Source organism: Macaca mulatta, chromosome 11 (genome assembly GCF_049350105.2).
Source record: "Macaca mulatta isolate MMU2019108-1 chromosome 11, T2T-MMU8v2.0, whole genome shotgun sequence".
In the NCBI taxonomy this organism is placed as follows: domain Eukaryota; kingdom Metazoa; phylum Chordata; class Mammalia; order Primates; family Cercopithecidae; genus Macaca; species Macaca mulatta.
In genome coordinates this window covers 46,905,336-46,928,450 of record NC_133416.1, presented here as the reverse complement: position 1 = coordinate 46,928,450, position 23,115 = coordinate 46,905,336, and the positions used below count along the sequence as shown (strand labels likewise).

At 36.9% G+C, this 23,115-nt stretch overlaps 1 protein-coding gene across 1 annotated transcript in view; it reads left to right on the top strand.

Moving 5' to 3' along the window:
• SLC2A13 (solute carrier family 2 member 13) overlaps window positions 1-23,115 on the top strand; it is a 364,441-nt gene that overhangs the window by 52,958 nt on the left and 288,368 nt on the right. Inside the window, exon 2 of the mRNA XM_001088026.5 lies at window positions 8,119-8,278. Coding sequence (XP_001088026.2) covers window positions 8,119-8,278 — 160 coding nt within the window. The remainder of the gene's footprint in view (window positions 1-8,118; window positions 8,279-23,115) is intronic.

Here is a 23,115-nt window from a genome sequence, read left to right as displayed (position 1 = left end):
TTTTTCTCTGGCCTTTCTCACCCAGTGTTGTTCTCTTTATAACACTACTATTATGATACTAAACTTAAACTTAATTTAATTGATGAACATTCTGTCCAAAAAGCAGAACTTACTTCCAATATCTGAAAGCTACAAGCTTTCCATTCTAGTGTGTATGTAAGACTCTAGTATGGAATAAGAAGGGAATGGTTACGTAAATTATATCTTAGTATTGGAAATTATACTGTTATTTAAAATGATTTTGTACTACAAGGATGCCAAACCAGGGTTTGTTGTCTGTGCCTCTGTAGAGATGTGTTTTGTTTGGCTGTTTTTTGGCCTGTGGAGTGTGTTGTGCCTTAGTTGTTATGCAAGCAGCTTAATATCTTCCACTCAGTTGGTCTTCTATATTAGTGGTACCTGCCTAACTTATGTAACAAGTTTCAGACCCTTTGAGTATTTTAAAGAGAAGGAAAATGCAGTATGAGTGAAAACTATAGATTTGTAGAAAAAATACTGACAGTTATAAACAAATTTAAACAGTGGTTATCTATGGGTGATTCGAGGTAATTTTTATTCACTTTACTTCTTGTCTGTAGTTTCCAAATTTTCCCTGTTGAATATCATTAAGGAAACCAATCAGTTAAAACCAATCAGTTAACACTAGTTTAAAAGAATATAGTTTTGTGTATGCATTCCATAGTACTAATCAATAACTTTTCACTAATCAATACCTTACTCTATGCCCTTAGGCTTGACACTTAGGCAATTTATAGTACAGAAGATATGTGAAATCTGATCATTCCATTAACAGGCTTGTAGTCCTGCTTGGAGAGACAAATGTGATACAGGCTCTACTGAGATGTTACCAGTGAAAAAGGACATAGACAGAGAGAATATTCTCAAGCAGTCTAACAGAAGTGGCCATTTTAGGCCATGGGAGACTGCAATGAGTTGAAAGGCTGATGACATGTTTGTAATACTATGTTAAGAGCTCTTTAAGTCTGTCGACCATTGATGCTGCTAGTTATTTGTATAGAGAGAATCTTTTCTTATAACCTGACTCTTCTGTTACAGGCATTTTATGTTGGTATTTTGTGCACTTTGAAGTTTCCCAGCATCTTTTCTGAGTGTCCTAAGCCTTATTAGAAAAAAGTAGAAACTGAATTCTAGATTGTTAACAATGTAGTAACCGTAGATACTTGACTGTTTAGAAAAATGTAAACATATCAGCCCTGAGCAAGACAGCCAAACCAAAACAACTACAGCGAGGGATACTGATTCCTTTGACAGATTCTGTTTCTTTTTATTAAAATTATTTCTTTAGAGATGATAAAGCAATAATTTACAAAATGAAATTAGAACATCATAATCCTTCTTGTTCAAGAAGCATTATTATTAAAAGGTAGCTTCATGTGCTTCTTAGAAGCTAATTAGTTGCTGCCTGGCTTATCATGCTGAGATACAGCTGTGATTCATGGGTATTTATCCATCACAACAGGATTTTCTAATGGTATTTGGTTATGAAATTATTTATACTTCTGATTCAGGCCTTTAAAAGGGCTTCCAGCCGTTTTTGAAAGCCAACTTCTGCACTCCAGAGCGTTTTGTGCTGTTGAGATGGTGAATCAGCTTGGCAGCATGGTAGCGTATGAATCCGGTCGCACTGCGGTGTCTAAGATGCAGTTTTCTGGTGAAACTTCTCAAGCCAAGTGTGATAATGAGTGTTCATTGATGGAGGTCTTATAATTTTGTAGGAAAGTTTCTAAGAAACTGAGCTTTTTCAAAATATTTAGAAATAACACCAACATAGATTTTTGTGGTTGTATTTACTGTAATAAGCTGTTAACAGGAATTTATACCATTATATTCCTTCTGTTAATTTCAATGTATGAGTTTAGTATGGACTATTAATAACTTGTTTTTTCTTTATCAGGCATTTATTTTATTTGGTTAGTAATTAGAATAGGAAAGAAAGCAAAAGCTCTTCACAGAACTCTCCTGCACTTTAAATATTTAAATCATATTTAAATGTTATTCATTACATTCATTTTTAAAGCACCTAACTCTTCATTTTGAATATCTCAGATCATCATCTTTGAGTTATAGTACCAGAGCAAAAATGTGAGCCTTGATATATTTTCTTTCTTTAAAACAGATATTAGGTAAATAACGGGGGAAGTTTTGCTCATTTATTTGAATATTTCTGTGGTTTGTATAAATTGAGGGCAGAATTACACAGATACATAATAGTGATTTGAGACAGACTCTAAAGATAAGCAGTAGTTTTACTTAACCATCCCTCCTTAATTGGAATAATGAGCTTTGTCAAGGGACAAAATTCCATTTGTTTTCCCAAAGTGAAAAGTAGATTTTGGGGTGACAAAGCCTTCATGTCCAAGGTTTTCCAAAAGTGAGCTCCATGTTTAGAAATCCATAAATTATAGTTTGCATGGGTTGCTTTTATTAATAGCAAGGTGTTAACAGGCCCTGTGTTTAACATGTGTGTATTGGACAGATGTGAGTAGACTGAGCACGGATCCTCCTACTTTTCCAGTTTCATAAAGCGGTTTTATGGTTTAAACTTGTCCCAAATTATACAATTAATCATACTCAGTTTTCGTTTTTCTTACTAATTGTTCCAAGCTCTTTAACATGATGTCTAGTGGCAGTAAGTCACTTAGCAGGCATTAGGGGCAGGGAAGAGAGAAGACTCTTCTGCTCCTGGAAGTTTATGTATGCTAGTCAAAGTAATAAGGTCAAAAATAAAATGTTTCTGAGACATTTCCAAAGGATCACATAGGCATAACACCCAGCCCTTGAATGGCATTACAAAAGTTAGGGGACCTAGATCTGTGAGACCCATTTTGACGTTAACTTGCCATGTGACTCTCTGAAAATCCCTTTATATCTGTCTCTGGGGCTGGGCTGCTTTACCTTTCATAGGGGGATAATAAATTTTATCTGTCCCACCAGCCTGTTTATAGAATGATTTTATTTATTTATTTATTTATTTATTTATTTATTTATTTATTTATTTTGAGATGGAGTCTTGCTCTGTCACCAGGCTGTAGTGCAGTGGTGCAATCATGGGTCACTGTAACCTCCGCCTCCCGGGTTCAAGCAATTTCCCTGCCTCAGCCTCCCGAGTAGCTGGGATTACAGGCACGTGCCACCATGCCTGACTAATTTTTTGTATTTTAGTAGAGACAGGGTTTCACCGTGTTGACCAGGATGGTCTCAATCTCCTGACCTCGTGATCCACCTGCCTTGGCTTCCCAAAGTGCTGGGATTACAGGCGTGAGCCAGCTGCACCCAGACTGGTAGGATGATTTTACATGATAAGACAAAATGGTCACATACAAAGCCTTTAAAAATAACATAGTATTGAAAGGTAAGATAGATATTTGCTGGTCATCTACCTTCTCAGTTCCCCCTCCTAGTCTCTTAATTGTTGGACTGTTTCAGGATTCTATTCTAAGCTTCTTCTTCTCATATGCCATTGAGTAATCTTATCCATTTCCATCGTTTCAGTTATGTGCATTGTCCACATAGAACCATCCTTTGAGCTCCACCTAGTTGTTTGACTTCCAAGCCCTACCTGGCCAAATCTCAGTTTGATGTTGCATTTGAAGAAATATAGTCCAGCAACTAAAAGCAATAGTATGCCAGAACTGCTCTTAACTTACTTCTCTTGAAGAATATAGTAGCATGTAGGTTACAGATCAGCATTATTTCTTAAAACCGCTATCATCTCCTCACTTCCACACTCAAGGCTTACTCCCTTTGTTACAGGCTCCCATTTTCTCCAGACTGACCCCGAGTCTCTCACTCACAACTGTTTTTTGTCTTTTTTTACTCTTCTCCCTACATACCTCATCATTTGCCCATGTTTTCTTTTCTCTACCCTTTTTTTTGCCTAGCATGATAAAAGCTCAAGAACTAGACTGACGAAGACCAAATTCTCCTTTGAGGATAAAGAAGACAGGTTATTCTGGCGAAGACCTTATTGGGTAGGGGGAACAGGGAGGGGGTGGGACTACTCACGTGTAAATAATCTATATTCCCAGCACACCATCAAGCAGGCCACTTACTATCTACTTCTATATTTCACAAAGCGCCTCTGACTCAATCCATCTATGACCTGACCTTATTATCTTGTACTCAAACTTCATTTTTGCCCCTCCTTATCCTTGTACAAAGTGCCCATCATGCTCCTAATTGTTTTCCTGACGTCGAAACATCATCCTCAGCTTCTTTCTCTCCTTATCCTTCACATGCTATTCATATTCTCTTTAACCTAGATACCAAAGACATAATTCTCAAATCTCTTCATTTCAGTCCATCTCCATTGCTGCCACTGTACGTGTTGCTTCCCTGCAATCAATTTTACATACTCCAACCAGAGTGATCCTTTAAAAACATGAACCTGATCATGCATCTTCCTCTTCTACCCTATTCAGAGGCTTGTGTGTGCCAAGCCCTTAATTTGGCATTTAAGAGCCTTTACACTGTGGTTGATCCTTGCTCATTTCTCTAAAAGTAGTCCGCCACCTCTTCCTCAGCAGGATGCATTTCTTCCTGCCTGAAGGCCCTTATCTAAGCTGATCTGATTGTCTGCAGTACCTCCCGACTCTCCCCTACCTCCAACCTACTCTCACTGTCTTATTCACTATATCTCAGCTTAAATATGACTTCTATCCAAGGCCCTGCTGACTCCTCAGGCTGGGCTAGTCCCTTTGCTATAGCCTGATGTTCCTTACACTTCCCCTTTGACAAGACCCATCCCACTCGACCAGCAGACCCTAAGCTCCATGAGGACAGAGCTCATGTCTCTCTCCTAGAGCACTGTCACCAAAGTGCTTAACACAGTGCCGAGCTCAGACCCAGTGTCTGATGAATACTCACTGATTAATGGATGCTGCTTCCATGACTCAGGCACCCTCTGTCTCTTCCATCTTATCTGCATGCATATTCCGCCTCACATTTTCTATTTATCTCTCAGAAGACCCTGTGCCATTTCATATATTTTAAGCTCATGTTCTGTGCAAAATTGACTGCCCAACCTTTCCAACTACCACCTGGTCATTGTCAGCATGCCACAGTAGAATCCAGTGTATAACTTTATTATGACCCTTACCATGTTATTTTGAAGTTAATTACTAGATTGTATGCTTTTGTGAGTAGGTTTTGTGTGTGCTTTCCCTCATAACAGAAACCCTATTTTATTTGTTTGTACTCATCCTTATAATCCTGTCACCTATTATAGGTTGAATTGAATGGAAAGAATTGGGATGCCTCATAACTAGAGATGATAATAAGAATAAAAATAATTGCTGATATTATTGACTACCTTCTGTAAGCCAGGCACAATTTTAGGTGCTTTACTTAGCTCATTGAATCCTCTCAACTCTTATGAAGGAGTTACTTTTACTTTTATTGTTCCCATTTTATAGATGAGGAACTTCAGAGCCAGAAAAGTTAAGTTGTCCAAACTTAACCAGCTGATAAGTGGCAAGGCTGGAATTAAAATCCACTAGTTCCAGAGCCTCCCCTTATTTATAATGATTGGTCAATATAGTTTGTGCCATCAAAATTGGGTTTTAGAATCTTGCTGTCTGCTTTACATTCTGATTCTTCTACCTACTCATCGTGCAACCTGGGGTATGAAAAATGGAGATAATTACACGCCCTTGAAAGGGATATCCTGAGGATTAAATAAGATAATTAGTCCCTGTAAAATATCTGCTGAATGTAGGCAGTTGTTGCAGTGTTAAATCAGCGTGAGCACTCATTGAACTGAAGGTCTTTTATGGTTCTTTCCAACTCCAAATCCAATGAGTCTGTCTTCAGTCTTTACCCGTTGTCAGTACGTGCTACTTTCAAAGCTCTGATGTTTGTTTTAGATAATTGAGCTTCATCAGGGTCTGAGGACATACCTGCATTTCTGTCAAGTAAAATCTATGTTTTTTTTTTTTTTTTTTTTTTGATAAGCATGTGTTGCCGGAAACCACAGTCCTGATTTCCCATGCTCAACTCTGTGGCTGCATGGCTAAATAAAGATCTCTGTCTAAAGAGAACAACCAAATTCCTGTTCATAGTCAGAACAAAGCCGAAAAAGAAATCCAAATGACAAATTATTGTTTGATTTATGAAAGTTTGAGACGTTCTAATAGTGAAAGAACTAAAAAGAATATACAAATCCCTTGTCAACATTTTCAGTAGATGTTTATTTCCTCTTTCCAAGTTAGCTGAGGGCATTTCAGGGTGGTCTGTGCCATTAAATTGATTAGCAGTCAAATGGAAACTTCAGCTGCTTAGGTGATGATTTAATTGTGAAGACTGTTAATACTGTGTCTATTAGCACATGCTTACTATTCTATGAAACTCAAAGTCATAAGATTATTGACAGGCACTACAGTAGCAAACAACATTGGTGGAAATTAGTATCTAATTCTGATACTTAATGGTTTGACTTATGTGCAAATTTAATAACTACTTATCAGTAGTTATGCAATAATACAGTGAATTTTCCCAAATAAATATATATTACCTAAATAAATCTTGCCTCTCAGTTCATTTATGTATGTATTTGCCTTGTTCAAAGATGTAACAAAGCAAATAAAAATAGAGGAAAAATATACTTATAATAGGATAAATTACAACTGTTATGGCATTAGAAGAGAGTTTGGGTCACAAAATAATACCTTGAAGTCCAAAACATTGGATGGAGGTGGGCCTCTCTGACTGCGTACATAGAAAGGGAAATGAAAAAAGGCTGTGATTTATAATAACCATCAACTAACAAAAATCACTTGTAGAAAAGTACAACTATTGCAGTTACATAGAGAAATGTCTCTTGTTGTACGCACTATAATAAATAGTACCGTCAACAGCCCTTGTACAGAAAACACAGCAACAGGTTTCTTAGTACTGATTCCTTCAACACAAGCTATTTTTTTGCAATCACAAATTTGTTAAAAAACAATTTGTTAAAAGCAATTCTATATAGATCTGTTTTATTCATTGTATTGATATTCTGGCTTAATCTGAGGATTGATTTATAGTATCTAGAGATATAAAAATTAAAATTTGTAGGCAATCTATTTTTTATGGAGACTTTGGTAAGTCTCCATAAAGGTTGGACAGATACTGATTTGATTAGATACAGCAAATCAGTATCTGTCCAACCTTTGGGTAAGGCTGAATACTATAACAGGCTAAATAATACGAAATACTAAAATTGGCTAAATAATCAGACATACATGGAAATTGCAGGTGCCACAAGAGGGTGAGACTTTAAGAAATCATTTGGATTGGCTCAAAGTTCTGTACTATACAACTTTAGGTTTTTAAATACACAGTAAGCCTCAAGATCACCTCTGGAGAATTTTAAAAGGACAGTTTCATCCCCCACCTCTGTAGTTCTCTGTTTAGTAGGTCTGGGGTGAGTGAGGTAAGAGCAACTTTATTTAAATAAAAAAGTCGCATAAGTAATTCTGGTTATCAGTGAAGTTAGAACTACTGCCATAGAGAATGCTGCATTAATTTCAGATAGAAAAAAATTTAAAGTTAATATAACCAAATATACCTTAGCTGTAAAACTCTTTTATTCTGAAATGTACACCTAGCCAATTGAATAAGGTGATTTAACATATGAATTTCTTATTAGTAAACCAATTAAAAGTTTTGGTACATCCACTGGCATCTAACTATGTTTTTGAATAGTTAATATGTATCCTAAGAGAACTTTTTATTCTCACTATTGTCTGATTACATTTCCATATAGACTAAAAATATTTCAGTAATCATTCTATCTAGAAAAATTTTTTTTTTTTTTGTATTTTTAGTCCTCAAGAAGTTATAAAGGCCTCTGAAAATTATCTTAGGCCTTTAGGGGTGCTTTCATTTGTAGGCTTTCAAGTGATAATACGAAAAATGATATCTCACATACATTTTTTACTGGTCTGCAGTAGCCCCAAATTGTTATGAACAGAATCTTAAATATGTGGTAAACCTGTGTTTAAAGTAGAAAACCAAGCCCATATACGTAAGTGTATGCCTAAATCTAGCATTAGTATTTATTACAACAGAAATCTCGAGTAAATGTCTCACGTTTACTTTTCATTGTTTTTATAGGCATTGCTTCTATGACAGTGCCAGTGTACATTGCGGAGGTCTCACCACCCAATTTAAGAGGCCGATTAGTCACCATTAATACCCTCTTCATCACAGGAGGGCAGTTCTTTGCAAGTGTTGTTGATGGAGCCTTCAGTTATCTCCAGAAGGATGGATGGAGGTTTGTAAATACTTTTTACATTTAATTTTTCAAATCTTGATTTGGGGGAAGGGGAGAAAAATTGAGAAATCATAGTCAAAATATAACTGTGTGTTTTGAATCATTATAACTAATTTATAAGTAGGTGGCATTTAGCAAAACTGAAAGTGGACAAGAAGCTGATATTTATTTTGATGATAGACAAAGAACCTACCATTAAGAATTGATATTTACCGGGCTTTTTTAGCATTTAGGTGACATTTCTCACACAGTGTGCAATCTTTTGCAATATTTGTTTAAAAATGAATGCAGTGATAAATATGTATGGAATTCGTGAATTCTACAATGATTGACAAGCTGTTTATGAACTACAGATATAACTAACATCCTTTTTGCATTCTGGAAGCTACATTTTATCTGAAAGAAACCTAGTGTTTAAAGATAAAAATTTACCTCTATAAAAAGATACACGTGAGTTTAAAATATACAAATTATTCCTTGATATTTGGCTTATCAATATGTCATTTATGTCATTTATGTCAATGAATAAATGACAAAAGTGGTTTTAAAACTGCTTTAAAATAAATACAAACTAAATATTAAAACAAAATCTTATGTTAAAGCTTAAAAGATATTATGGGCTCTGGATTTTGATATCTTTATAGTACTCATGTAACTGTTCCAGAGAAATTTTATTAAAAGGCAGTAGAGGTTATACAATATTGCCTATCTTGTTTTCTTGCCTCTACTTAATAGAACATATCTTTATTCAGTATTTACTTCTCTGTAGGTACTGGGGAATAGAATATTCAACAAGATAAACTCAAACCCTTGCTTGCTTGGCTTTTACAGTGTTGATGTTAATCCTCAACAGTAGAAAAAAAAGGGTGTAGGCCGGGTGTGGTGGTTCATGCCTTTAATATCAGCACTTTAGGAGGCCAAGGTAGGCGGATCACTTGAGGTCAGGAGTTTGAGACCAGCCTGGCCAACATGGTGAAACCCGGTCTCTACTAAAAATACAAAAATTAGCCAGGTGTGGTGGCACACACCTGTAATCCCAGCTACTTGGGAGGCTGAGGCAGGAGAATCGCTTGAACCCAGAAGACGGAGGTTGCAGTGAGCTGAGATTACACCACTGCACTCCAGCCTGGACAACAGAGCGAGACTCCATCTCCAAAAAAAGGGTGTAATGTGATGTGGACCCAGGGAATTAAACCTCTGTGTAAGAAGCACGATAAACCTTGTGGCTTAGGATGAGCCATTAAAGACCTAAACGGGTGAAGTTTTAATTAAAAGTCATGTGAGAAAACTCTTTGAAGCTAATGAGGGACTACTTTGTAAGGACCATTAAGAGGAGGACACAGTTTTTAAAACGGTTGTTGTGTCTGCAGATGTTGCTAAACTGAAGCAGGAAATTTCTTTTTTCTTGTTTTTTTTCTGCTCAGCAGATGAAGAGAAAGAGGAAAGACGATAACTGTTTTCAGCATAACCTGGTATTTTAAGTTTTTCTTGTAAATACAATGGAAGTCAGTCTTTCAGCTTACATGTCTTTAAGAAGTTCTAAATCATCAATTTATATTTTGTTAAAAATTTTTATTAATGTAACTAATATAGATATATTCAAATGCATGGCATGTATAGTTGCATAAATCACATTTTTCACTTAGGCATAACAATTACGAAATTTTTCTCAGTCCTGGTTAGGAAAAAGAAAGATCACCCAGTAGTGACAATACATTTATTAATGTGGTGTGCCTATGTAAAAGTGGAGGTGTTGGGACAAGCCTGAAACCCCTTTCCAGAGGCCAGGAGACATCATAGGCAGACCTGGATTAAAATCTGTTTTTTTACCATTCATTAGCTAAGCACCTCGAAGAAGTCATTTAGGCCCTCTGAGCTTTACTTTTCTATAAAGTAGAACCAGAAATACTTACAAAATTATTGTTGGATCCAAATTACTTATTATATGTAAAGTGTTTAGCCTAGTGCTTGGCACATGGCAGATAATAAATGAAGAATCACACTATTAGTTGCTGTTGTGATGAACTGAGTAAAGGATGGGTGCTACTATTGATGTTGTAAGAGAGGCTGAAAGAAAATCAACATTCTGTGGTATCTGTTTTCTTTATTGGCAAGAATGATGTTTCAAGATGGTAGGGCAGAAGACTAGAGATAAAAAGATTTAAAGTGTATTGCTGATGTGGGAAAAGACTAGGGACAACACATGATTTCCAAGTTACCATGGAATCCCAGCTGAAGCTGGAGACACATATTTGCACTAAAGCCAATTAGCATGCTCATGTTTATTTTTCCAGCAATATTGGATTGCCTAGGGGTGAAAAAATAAGAGTATGGGAAAACTAACTCTGGTTGATATATAGACCAAGGTATTAACAACCAGATTGTTTTGAAGCCAATTTATTGTTTGCATGAATACACATTTAATTATGTATACATGCAAACATGTTTCCCTTTTTTTAGGTGAATTTTCTCTGTTATGTCTTCTGATATCTAGTATCTTTATCAGTATATTTATCTCATCTGACTCCTGGGCTAATAGGAATGTGTTTATAAGCAAATAAAGATTGAAGTGCTACCTTAGCATTAACTTTAGACTCTGGAATTGTCAACAATGATAACTTATTCATAATTATAACAATAGATAACTCATCACTTTTATAGCAATATGTTTCAAAATCTTAAGGAAAAATCTTAAGAAAAATGTGGGTCTAAATATATCATGTAAAATTTCTTTTTCATGCTCATATTTTTGTATATCTTCATGTTAGATGTCCTCAGTCTTGAAAGAATTTGAATATTTTTAATTTGTTTTATTTCCCTTTTTGACTTTTATTGCTTCTGAAACTCTACCTCAAGTTTCTAATGTTTAATTTTATACTATAATAACCAGTGTCCCGAATTTACTGGTCTTGCATTATAGTGATGAACAGTTAGCATCTGGTAGCAAATACTATTTGATCCTAACCAAAATCTTGACAGGTTAGTGGAATTGGTATTATTCTTATTTTGCAGATTAAAAACTTGATGCTCAGAGAAGTTAAATATTAGCCTGAGATCATATGGCTATTACTTGGCCTTGGCAGAGATTAGATTCAAGTCTTCTTTTTTTTTTTTTAATTTATTTATTATTATTATACTTTAAGTTGTAGGGTACATGTGCATAACGTGCAGGTTTGTTACATATGTATACTTGTGCCATGTTGGTGTGCTGCACCCATCAACTCGTCATTTACATCAGGTATAACTCCCAATGCAATCCCTCCCCCCTCCCACCTCCCCATGATAGGCCCCGGTGTGTGATGTTCCCCTTCCTGAGTCCAAGTGATCTCATTGTTCAGTTCCCACCTATGAGTGAGAACATGCGGTGTTTGGTTTTCTGTTCTTGTGATAGTTTGCTAAGAATGATGGTTTCCAGCTGCATCCATGTCCCTACAAAGGACACAAACTCATCCTTTTTTATGGCTGCATAGTATTCCTCAAGTCTTCTTATTCAAAAGCTAACTCCTTTCTTCCTCATGGTTCTGCTTTCAAGCATTTATAATTCTTGATTATTTTAAGCATTGATTAAATGCTTAAATATTGATTATTCAAGCATTGATATCATTATTGATAATTATTGATAATTTCAAGCCATAATTATTGATAATTTTTACAGTAGTGATTGGATTAAGACAGATGGAAGATGAACTCAATTGACAGAAAAGCATTTGTATTTTGATGTTGTTGAAACATTGTAGTTCACCTTTTATGCCAGATGGTTCAAAGTTTCTGTTCTCTTATTGTTTGAATATCATAGAAATAAATTGTTTTCTGTTGAACAACTGGAAGTTTACTTTTTCTAGAAAAATAATTGCCAGTAGCAGATTCAGTGTTCTATTTTTCTGGCACTTCAGTGTCATAGTACATTCTGTACTGGGAAGGACACCATCTGGCTTCATGAAGAAAGAGGAAATAAAATTTTGAAAATATTGTTAAAGATTTTATTTTTTAAATGAAAACAACTTTATTGCGATGTAATTCACGCACCATTCAACTCTTCCATTTACATTGTACAGTTATTTGGTTTTCAGTGTATTCACAGAGCTATGCAACCATCGCTATAATCAAATTTAGAATATTTTCATCACCCTAAAAAGAAACCTTACATTCCTTAACCATCACTCCCTAAGCCCCCAAACTGTCCCACATTTAGGCAACCATTAATCTACTTTGTGTTTCCATAGGTTTATGTATTCTGTATATTTCATATATGAATATGTGGTTCTTTATGACTGGCTTCTTTCACTTAGCAAATTTTCAAGGTTCATCTAAGTTGTAGTATGTGTCAGTACTTCATTTCTTTTTATAGCAAATAATAATGTGGATATACCACATTTTGTTTATTCATCAGTTGATAGGTATTGTTAACATTTTGGGGCTATACAAATAATGATGCTATGAACATTTGTGTACAAATTTTAGGATAGACGTAGGCATTTATTTCTCTTGCATATACACCTAGCAGTGGAATTGCTAGGTCATATGATAACTGTATTTAGCTTTTTGAGGACTGGCCAGACTGCTTCCAAAGTGGCTCTGTTATTTTACGTTCCCACAAGCAAAGTATGAGGGTTTCAATTTTTCCATGTCCTAGTAAACACTTGTTATTTGTCTTTTTTGATGACAGTCATCCTAGTGGGTGTGAAGTGGCATCTCATTGTGGTTTTGATTTGCATTTCTGTAATGAGTAATCATGAGGATAACTTGTTTTTTTCCTAATATATTGTAGTGTTGATAAAGATGGCAGAGATGTTTCAATAGTTAATGATAAAGTTCTATTGCTGTTTGCCTTTTTCGTTGCATATATATATAGTTTTTTTATTTTTATTTTTGTTTTTAGTAGAGATGAGGTTTCACCATGTTGGCCAGGCTGGTCTCAAACTCCTGACCTCAAGTGATCTACCCACCTCAGTTTCCCAAAGTGCTGGGATTACAGGTGTGAGTCACCATACCTGTCTTCTTTGCTAATATTTTTAAATCTTACTTCATGAACATAGTGAGATTTACTCACTATACTTCAAGCAAACAAAAATGGCCTTTTCGAAAATTGTTTAGTTAAATCCTGGCTCATCAGTAAATATATAGTAAGTGAACTTAGCCATCAAAATGATCTGTCTAGAAAACTTATCTGGCCATGCCACTAGTAAAATGTTTCAAGACTGTCTATTTCCTACAGGAAAAAAAAATTCTTTATCATGGCTTGTAGTACCCAATCCATGCATGCTTTTAAAGATTTTTCTCACTAGTGTTATACTCCACTTTATGTAATACCCAGGCTTATAAACCATCCACATCTTGCTTTGTCATGTTTCTAGGTTTTCTTTTTTCTTTTTTTTTTTTCCTCCTTATGCTCTTTTTGCCTATAGTGTCTCCCTAGCCTATCCAGGGATTCTTGTCCACCTCCTGTTCATCCTGTAAATCTCTGCTAATAATCACACAAACTCTGCTCCTTTGTCTTTTCATAATACTTTCTACAAAGCTCCACTTTTATAATCACTATATTATTTTGAGCTACTTGCTTATTTTTCTATCGTCTCTCATTCATTTTGGAACTCCTAAATGTCGCTGACCTTTTACTCATTTTTAGATCTAGGAAGGGCCCAGAACATAGTAAATATTCAGTAAATGTTTATTGAACTGAGCTGAAATTGACTGGGCTCTAGGGAAGGGACTTAATCAGTGTAAAAAGATACTGATTATAAACCAAAATACCAATGTATTAATTTATACAGAGGGATATATATATACTTCATAGATAGCTGAAAATTAAATGATTAATTATATGTGTTTTTCAGGATAAAAATAAGAGAAAGAAGATTAGTTTCTGAGCCTATGAAAATGTATCTCCTTCAAAAGAATATACTTCCCTAGGAACCTGGAAACTTTCATTATTTTCTGTTTGATAATGCTGATTTTCAAATGAGTGTTTCTGTGTTTACAAGTATATGGTCATCATGTGATTTGTATTAATGGGGATAGGTATATACACAGAGAGGCTAAATTTTTCTGTTTTATGCTGATTTTTACTTATCTTATTCCTAGATTTACTTTAGAAAAAAAAACCACAGGCTTATCTTATTCCACCTCACTAAACTACGTACAACCATTTGTTAAATGTCTGGTTGTACTAGTCATTTTCATGTTTTATCATTTAATTGATGTGATATAGGTATTGAATGAGAAATACAAAATATGAGCCTGGGAACCGCTCTAGGAGAGATTTTCCTGAGTATCCTGAGGCTGACTCGTGCACAGTGTGAGACATGCTAAGTTTTGAAGAATTGATGGGACTCAGGTGGACACAGGTGGATATGGGAGGCAGAGTGTAGACCAGGAGGGAGTAGGGTCAGGGAGGATTGAGGCTACAGTGATGATGTACATGAGAGGCTGAAGCCAGATTCCAATGGTCTATGAATTCAAGTCCAACTTCTGTCTACAGGCAAAGGGAATTTATTATTTTTTTAGCAGAGTATGCCATGATAGGAGTCAAAGATCACCATGGCAGTGATGCCCAAAAGTAACTGGGGCTCTCGCCTCTTGGGTAGATTTAGGAAACTTTTTTATGAGGCTGCTGTCAAGGTACAGCTGTGAGGTTATACTTTTGGAGTCATCAGTTGGTGTGAAAATGATTCAGTCATTCTTTCAAAAAGAGTTTCTTGACACTTTCTGCATACTAGTCTTGTATGTAATACTAGAGATGGAAAGATGGATAAGAAGTGCTTCTGTCCTGAAGCCTCTAATGGCCTAATATAGGAGAGAGACTTTTTTTTTCAGTCTGTTAAGTAAATGATGGATATAGTGTTATAGGAACTCCCAAGAGGAGTGAATAACTTAGCCTCACAACAGAAAGATATTTGAGCTTTTTGCATAAAATAATTCCAGGTACAGTGAGGGAGAGGGAAATTCTAGGTGAAATGTAATCTTCGAAGGCCCTGTCATCTGAAAGAGCCAGTCAGGTTTGGACGAGAGTGAGAAGTTAGAGCAGCTAGGAGGAGGGCTATGATGTTCTTCTGGGAGTTTGGGGGTGAAGCAGGAAGGCCGGCCTTTGGTGGGTGTGGATGGAACTTGAAATCCTTTGCTCTTACTTTCATAACACATCAGATTTGGGTTTGTTTATTGAAAGCCTCAAAATGTTTTTTAAAATCAATATTAATTTTAGATGGATGAATTGATGAGCCTCTGTCCCCTATAATATTAGCTCACACCTGTAATCCCAGCACTTTGGGAGGCCAAGGCAGGTGAATCATAAAGTCAGGAGTTCAAGACCAGACTGGCCAAGATGGTGAAACCCTGTTTCTACTAAAAAAATACAAAAATTAGCCGGGTGTGGTGGTAGGCACCTGTAATCCCAGTTACTCAGGAGGCTGAGACAGAGAATTGCTTGAACCCAGGAGACGGAGGTTGCAGTGAGCCGAGATCGCGCCACTGCACTCCAGGCTGGGTGACAGAGCGAGACTCCATCTCAAATAATAATAATAATAATTATTATTATTTAATTATTTAACATTTAAATAATATATATAATTTATTTATAAAAACATTTAAATAATAAATATAATAATAATAATTATTATTATTTTAAAATCCATGTCAATAAGATGCTTCTCAGAATGATATTTAAATGGGGATGTTATTTCTAAACAAATTTATGCTGGAGAATGTGTTCTTATAATTTCATGCTAATAGATCAGTGGTACTTGGCTCTATATGAAATGTAGAATATGAGTCAATCACTGTCTTACAAATATAAGTATGCAGTGGCCATTTTAAGAATGATAGATTTAGATAACACATGTATTAATTTGTGGCAAACAGTCTGATTACAAGTAAATACCTGCCGGGTGCCATGACTCAACGCCTGTAATCCCGGCACTTTGGGAGGCTAAGGCGGGTGGGTCACCTGAGGTCAGGAGTTTGAGACCGCCCTGGCTAACATGGTGAAAACCCATGTCTACCAAAAAAATACAAAAATTAGCTGGGTGTAGTGGCACATGCCTGTAATCTCAGCTACTCAGGAGGCTGAGGTGGGAGAATCTTGAACCCCAGAGGCAGAGGTTGCAGTGAGCCAAGATCGTGCCATTGCACTCCAACCTGGGTGACAGTGTGAGACCCTTTGTCAAAACAACTCCCAAAAGTAAATACCTTAGTGCTGAAGATAGAAATACGACTGTTTATCATGAAGATATTACAGTGTGATACGAAAAATATGTTTACAATTTGCTTTCACAGCATATGAATTAATTTATCTAAGCTCTAATATTCTAACCTAGCTGGTGTTCCAGCAGTCATACAATGTTGTTTACAAGATCAAATGAGTTAGTAGCGGTGAACATACTTACAAACTCTTCACTGCTATTAGGTATTGTTTGCTGTTATCTTCAGAATGTTTTAGGTTAAGTCTCTATATTCGGCATTTAAGCTGGCAATAAAAATTGCTCTCACCTTCAGTTATCTGATTTTTTTCCAGGAAAATGTAAACATGGTTTGGTAATGACAGAGCAGTTTGTGTAAGTCTAATTCCCCTGAAGACGACCATTATAAACATGGGCAGAATGTATGTATGTATGGAGCAATGGAGGATATTTAGGATACTGAAAATACTCTTTATTATACTTTAATGGTAGATACAGGCCATTATACATTTGTCCAAACCCATGAACTATACAGCACCAAGAGTGAAACCTAATGTAAACTTTGGACTATAGGTGATAATGATGTGCTAATGTGGGCTCATCTCTTGCAACAAATGTCCCACTTTGGTGGAAGATGTTGATAATCAGGGAGGCTATGCATACATGGGCAGGAAGTGTATGGGATATCTCTGTACCTTCCTCTCAATTTTATGATAATAGCAAAAAAGTTGGAGGCAGTAAATGGAATTATATATTTGTGAAATGGTGCAGCAGTATCTCTAGTGAAAGATACATGTTTTTATCTGTAGAACAATGACTAGAATATATTACAAAAAGAAACACATAAGAAGCCATATGAGCATGAAAATGGAATACTTAAAATATTTGGATAAGCTAAATAAATGCAATAAATTAAGAACACAGGAATGAATAAGAGATGGCACAAATAGCAAATAGCAAAATGGTATACCTAAAACACATTTATGGTAATAATTACATTAAATGTAAAAATTATTGTGTACTAAAAATGTGACACAGTTCTCCATTGTCTAAAGAGACACACTTTAATGCTATTAGACTCAAAGTGAAAGGTTGGAAAAAGATACAGTACACAAAAGTAAGTATAGGAAGGCTGGTGTGGCTATATTAATAGTCACACAAAGTAGATTTCTGGAGAGACAGTATTAGCAGAGATAAAGAAGGACATTTTCGATGACAAAAGAGCCAAGTCATCAGAAATGATAATGATACAAAATGTGTAGTTTATCTAATAAGATAGCTTCAAAATACATGAAGTAAAAATTGTCAGCTGGCAGTTAGCCAACAGTGTGAATGCACTTAATTCTGTAGCGCTGTATACTTAAAAATGGATAAAATGGTAATTTTATTTATATTTTACCACAATAAAAAAATAGGCAAATCAGGCTTATATTTGCAGAATTTTTAACTCTTTTTTTTAAAACAATGATAGAACATCTAGATATGATAGGTTATAAAAAAGCAGTCCAGTACTATTAAATACCTTGTCAAAATTGACATTTGTAGACTGCTGCATCCAACAATTGCACTATACATATTATTTTCCTTTCCTTTCCTTTTCCTTTCTTTTCTTTCTTTACTTTTTTTTTCTGTTCTTTTTTTTTTTTTTTTTTTTTTGAGACAGGGTCTTGCTCTGTCACCCAGACTGGAGTGCAGTGGCATGAACATGGCTCACTGCAGCCTCGACCTCCTGGGCTCAAGCGACCCTCCCACCTCAGCCTCCTGAATAGCTAGGACTGGAAGCAAATGCCACCATGCCCATTAATTTTTGTATTTTTTTTTTTTGATACAGGGTTTTGCCATGTCTTTAAACTCCTAGGCTCAAGTGATCCACCCACCTTGGCCTGGGATTACAGGTGTGAGCTACCACACCTGGCCTTACATATTATTTTTCAAGTTTACATTAGACAGTCTCCAGAATTCATCATATCCTGGGGTATAAAATAAATGTTAATAATTTATTAAATAAATTAATGAAAGCAGAATTAAATTAGAAACAATAACAATAAGATAGCCAGAAAAAGCTGTAAATATTTGTAAATTAAAGTAGCATGTTCTAAATAATTCATGGGTCTAAGGGGAAATCAGAAGGAAAATTGGAAAATAGCTTTGAATGGAAAGAAAATACAATATATTAAAATTTGTGAAATGCAGCTACAGCAGTGCTTAGATGAAAATATGTAGCTTAGGGGGGCAGAGCAAGATGGCCGAATAGGAACGGCTCCAGTCTCCAACTCCCAGCGTGAGCGACACAGAAGACAGGTGATTTGTGCATTTTCAACTGAGGTACTGGGTTGATTGTCCCCTACTCACTAGGGAGTGTGGGACAATCAGTGCTGGTCAGCTGCTACAGCCCGACCAGCGAGAGCTGAAGCAGGGCGAGGCATCGCCTCACCTGGGAAGCTCAAGGGGGAAGGGAATCCGTTTTCCTAGCCAGGGGAACTGAGACACACAACACCTGGAAAATCGGGTAACTTCCACCCCAATACTGTGCTTTACCAAGGGTCTTAGCAAACGGGCACACCAGGAGATTATATCCCACACCTGGCCGGGAGGGTCCCACACCCACAGATCCTCCCTCATTGCTAGCACAGCGGTCTGTGATCTCGCAGCAAGGCAGCAGCGAGGCTGGCGGGGGGGCGCCCGCCATTGCTGAGGCTTAATTAGGTAAACAAAGCCGCTGGGAAGCTCAAACTGGCTGGAGCTCACAGCAGCTCAAGGAGGCCTGCCTGTCTCTGTAGACTCCACCTCTGGGGACAGGGCACAGCTAAACAACAACAACAACAAAAGCAGCTGAAACCTCTGCAGACGCAAACGACTCTGTCTGACAGCTTTGAAGAGAGCAGTGGATCTCCCAACGTGGAGGTTGAGATCTGAGAACGGACAGACTGCCTGCTCAAGTGGGTCCCTGACCCCTGAGTAGCCTAACTGGGAGACATCCCCCACTAGGGGCAGACTGACACCCCACACCTCACACGGTGGAGTACACCCCTGAGAGGAAGCTTCCAAAGCAAGGATCAGACAGGTACACTCGCTGTTCAGCAATATTCTATCTTCTGCAGCCTCTGCTGCTGATACCCAGGCAAACAGGGTCTGGAGTGAACCTCAAGCAATCTCCAACAGACCTACAGCTGAGGGTCCTGACTGTTAAAAGAAAAACTAACAAACAGGAAGGACACCGACACCAAAACCCCATCAGGACGTCACCATCACCAAAGACCAGAGGCAGATAAAACCACAAAGATGGGGAAAAAGCAGGGCAGAGAAGCTGGAAATTAAAATATAAGAGCACATCTCCCCCTGCAAAGGAACGCAGCTCATCGCCAGCAATGGATTAAAGCTGGACGGAAAATGACTTTGACGAGATTAGAGAAGAAGGCTCCAGTCCATCAAACTTCTCAGAGCTAAAGGAGAAATTACGTACCCTGCACAAAGAAACTAAAAATCTTGAAAAACGAGTGGAAGAATTGATAACTAGAATAATTAATGCAGAGAAGGCCATAAACAAACTGACAGAGATGAAAACCATGACACAAGAAATAAGTGACAAATGCACAAGCTTCAGTAACCGACTTGATCAACTGGAAGAAAGAGTATCAGCGATTGAGGATCAAATAAATGAAATGAAGTGAGAAGAGAAATCTAAAGAAAAAAGAAGAAAAAGAAATGAACAAAGCCTGCAAGAAGTATGGGATTATGTAAAAAGACGAAATCTACGTCTGATTGGGGTGCCTGAAAGTGAGGGGAAAATGGAACCAAGTTGGAAAACACTCTGGAGGATATCATCCAGGAGAACTTCCCCAACCTCGTAGGGCAGGCCAACATTCAAATTCAGGAAATACAGAGAACGCCACAAAGATACTCCTCGAGAAGAGCAACTCCAAGACACGTAATTGCCAGATTCACCAAAGTTGAAATGAAGGAAGAAATCTTAAGGGCAGCCAGAGAGAAAGGTCGGGTTACCCACAAAGGGAAGCCCATCAAACTAACAGCAGATCTCTCAGCAGAAACTCTACAAGCCAGAAGAGAGTGGGGGCCAATATTCAACATTCTTAAAGAACAGAATTTTAAACCCAGAATTTCATATCCAGCCAAACTAAGTTCCATAAGTGAAGGAGAAATAAAATCCTAAATGCTTAGAGACTTTGTCACCACCAGGCCTGCCTTACAAGAGACCCTGAAGGAAGCACTCAACATGGAAAGGAACAACCGGTACCAGCCATTGCAAAAACATGCCAAAATGTAAAGACCATTGAGGCTAGGAAGAAACTGCATCAACTAATGAGCAAAATAACCAGTTAATGTCATAATGGCAGGATCAAGTTCACACATAACAATATTAACCTTAAATGTAAATGGACTAAATGCTCCAGTTAAAAGACACAGACTGGCAAACTGGATAAAGAGTCAAGACCCACCAGTTTGCTGTATTTAGGAGACCCGTCTCACATGCAGAGACATACATATGCTCAAAATAAAGGGATGGAGGAAAATCTACCAAGGAAATGGAGAACAAAAAAAAGCAGGGGTTGCAATCCTAGTCTCTGATAAAACAGACTTTAAACCATCAAAGATCAAAAGAGACAAAGAAGGCCATTACATAATGGTAAAGGGATCAATTCAACAGGAAGAGCTAACTATCCTAAATATATATGCACCCAATACAGGAGCACCCAGATTCATAAAGCAAGTCCTTAGAGGTTTACAAAGAGACTTAGACTCTCATACAATAATAATGGGAGACTTCAACACCCCACTGTCAACATTAGACAGATCAACGAGACAGAAAGCTAACAAGGATATCCAGGAATTGAACTCATCTCTGCAGCAAGCAGACCTAATAGACATCTACAGAACTCTCCACCCCAAATCAACAGAATATACATTCTTCTCAGCACCACATCACACTTATTCCAAAATTGACCACATAATTGGAAGTAAAGCACTCCTCAGCAAATGTAAAAGAACAGAAATTATAACAAACTGTCTCTCAGACCACAGTGCAATCAAACTAGAACTCAGGACTAAGAAAATCAATCAAAACCGCTCATCTACATGGAAACTGAATAACTTGCTCCTGAATGACTACTAGGTACATAACGAAATGAAGGCAGAAATAAAGATGTTCTTTGAAACCAATGAGAACAAAGATACAACATACCGGAATCTCTGGGACACATTTAAAGCAGTGTGTAGAGGGAAATTTATAGCACCAAATGCCCACAAGAGAAAGCTGGAAAGATCTAAAATTGACACTGTAACATCTCAATTAAAAGAACTAGAGAAGCAAGAGCAAACACATTCAAAAGCTAGCAGAAGGCAAGAAATAACTAAGATCAGAGCAGAACTGAAGGAGATAGAGACACAAAAAACCCTCCAAAAAAATCAGTGAATCCAGGAGTTGTTTTTTTGAAAAGATCAACAAAATTGATAGACCGCTAGCAAGACTAATAAAGAAGAAAACAGAGAAGAATCAAATAGACACAATAAAAAATGATAAAGGGGATATCACCACCGACCCCACAGAAATACAAACTACCATCAGGGAATACTATAAACACCTCTACGCAAATAAACTAGAAAATCTTGAAGAAATGGATAATTTCCTGGACACTTACCCTCTCCCAAGACTAAACCAGGAAGAAGCTGAATTCCTGAATAGACCAATAGCAGGCTCTGAAATTGAGGCAATAATTAATAGCCTACCAACCAAAAAAAGTCCAGGACCAGATGGATTCACAGCTGAATTCTACCAGAGGTACAAGGAGGAGCTGGTACCATTCCTTCTGAAACTATTCCAATCAATAGAAAAAGAGAGAATCCTCCATAACTCATTTTATGAGGCCAACATCATCCTGATACCAAAGCTTGGCAGAGACACAACAAAAAAAGAGAATTTTAGACCAATATCCCTGATGAACATTGATGCAAAAATCCTCAATAAAATACTGGCAAACCGGATCCAGCAGCACATCAAAAAGCTTATCCACCATGATCAAGTGGGCTTCATCCCTGGGATGCAAGGCTGGTTCAACATACGCAAATCAATAAATGTAATCCAGCATATAAACAGAACCAAAGACAAAAACCATATGATTATCTCAATAGAGGCAGAAAAGTCCTTTGACAAAATTCAACAGCCCTTCACGCTAAAAACGCTCAATAAATTCGGTATTGATGGAACGTATCTCAAAATAATAGGAGCTATTTATGACAAACCCACAGCCTATATCATACTGAATGGGCAAAAACTGGAAAAATTCCCTTTGAAAACTGGCACAAAGCAGGGATGTCCTCTCTCACCACTCCTATTCAACATAGTGTTGGAAGTTCTGACTAGGGCAATCAGGCAAGAGAAAGAAATAAAGGGTATTCAGTTAGGAAAAGAAGAGGTCAAATTGTACCTGTTTGCAGATGACATGATTGTATATTTAGAAAGCCCCATTGTCTCAGCCCAAAATCTCCTTAAGCTGATAAGCAACTTTAGCAAAGTCTCAGGATACAAAATTAATGTGCAAAAATCACAAGCATTCTTATACACCAGTAACAGACAAACAGAGAGTGAAATCATGAATGAACTTCCATTCACAAAAGAGAATGAAAGAGAGAATGAAATATGCTTCAATG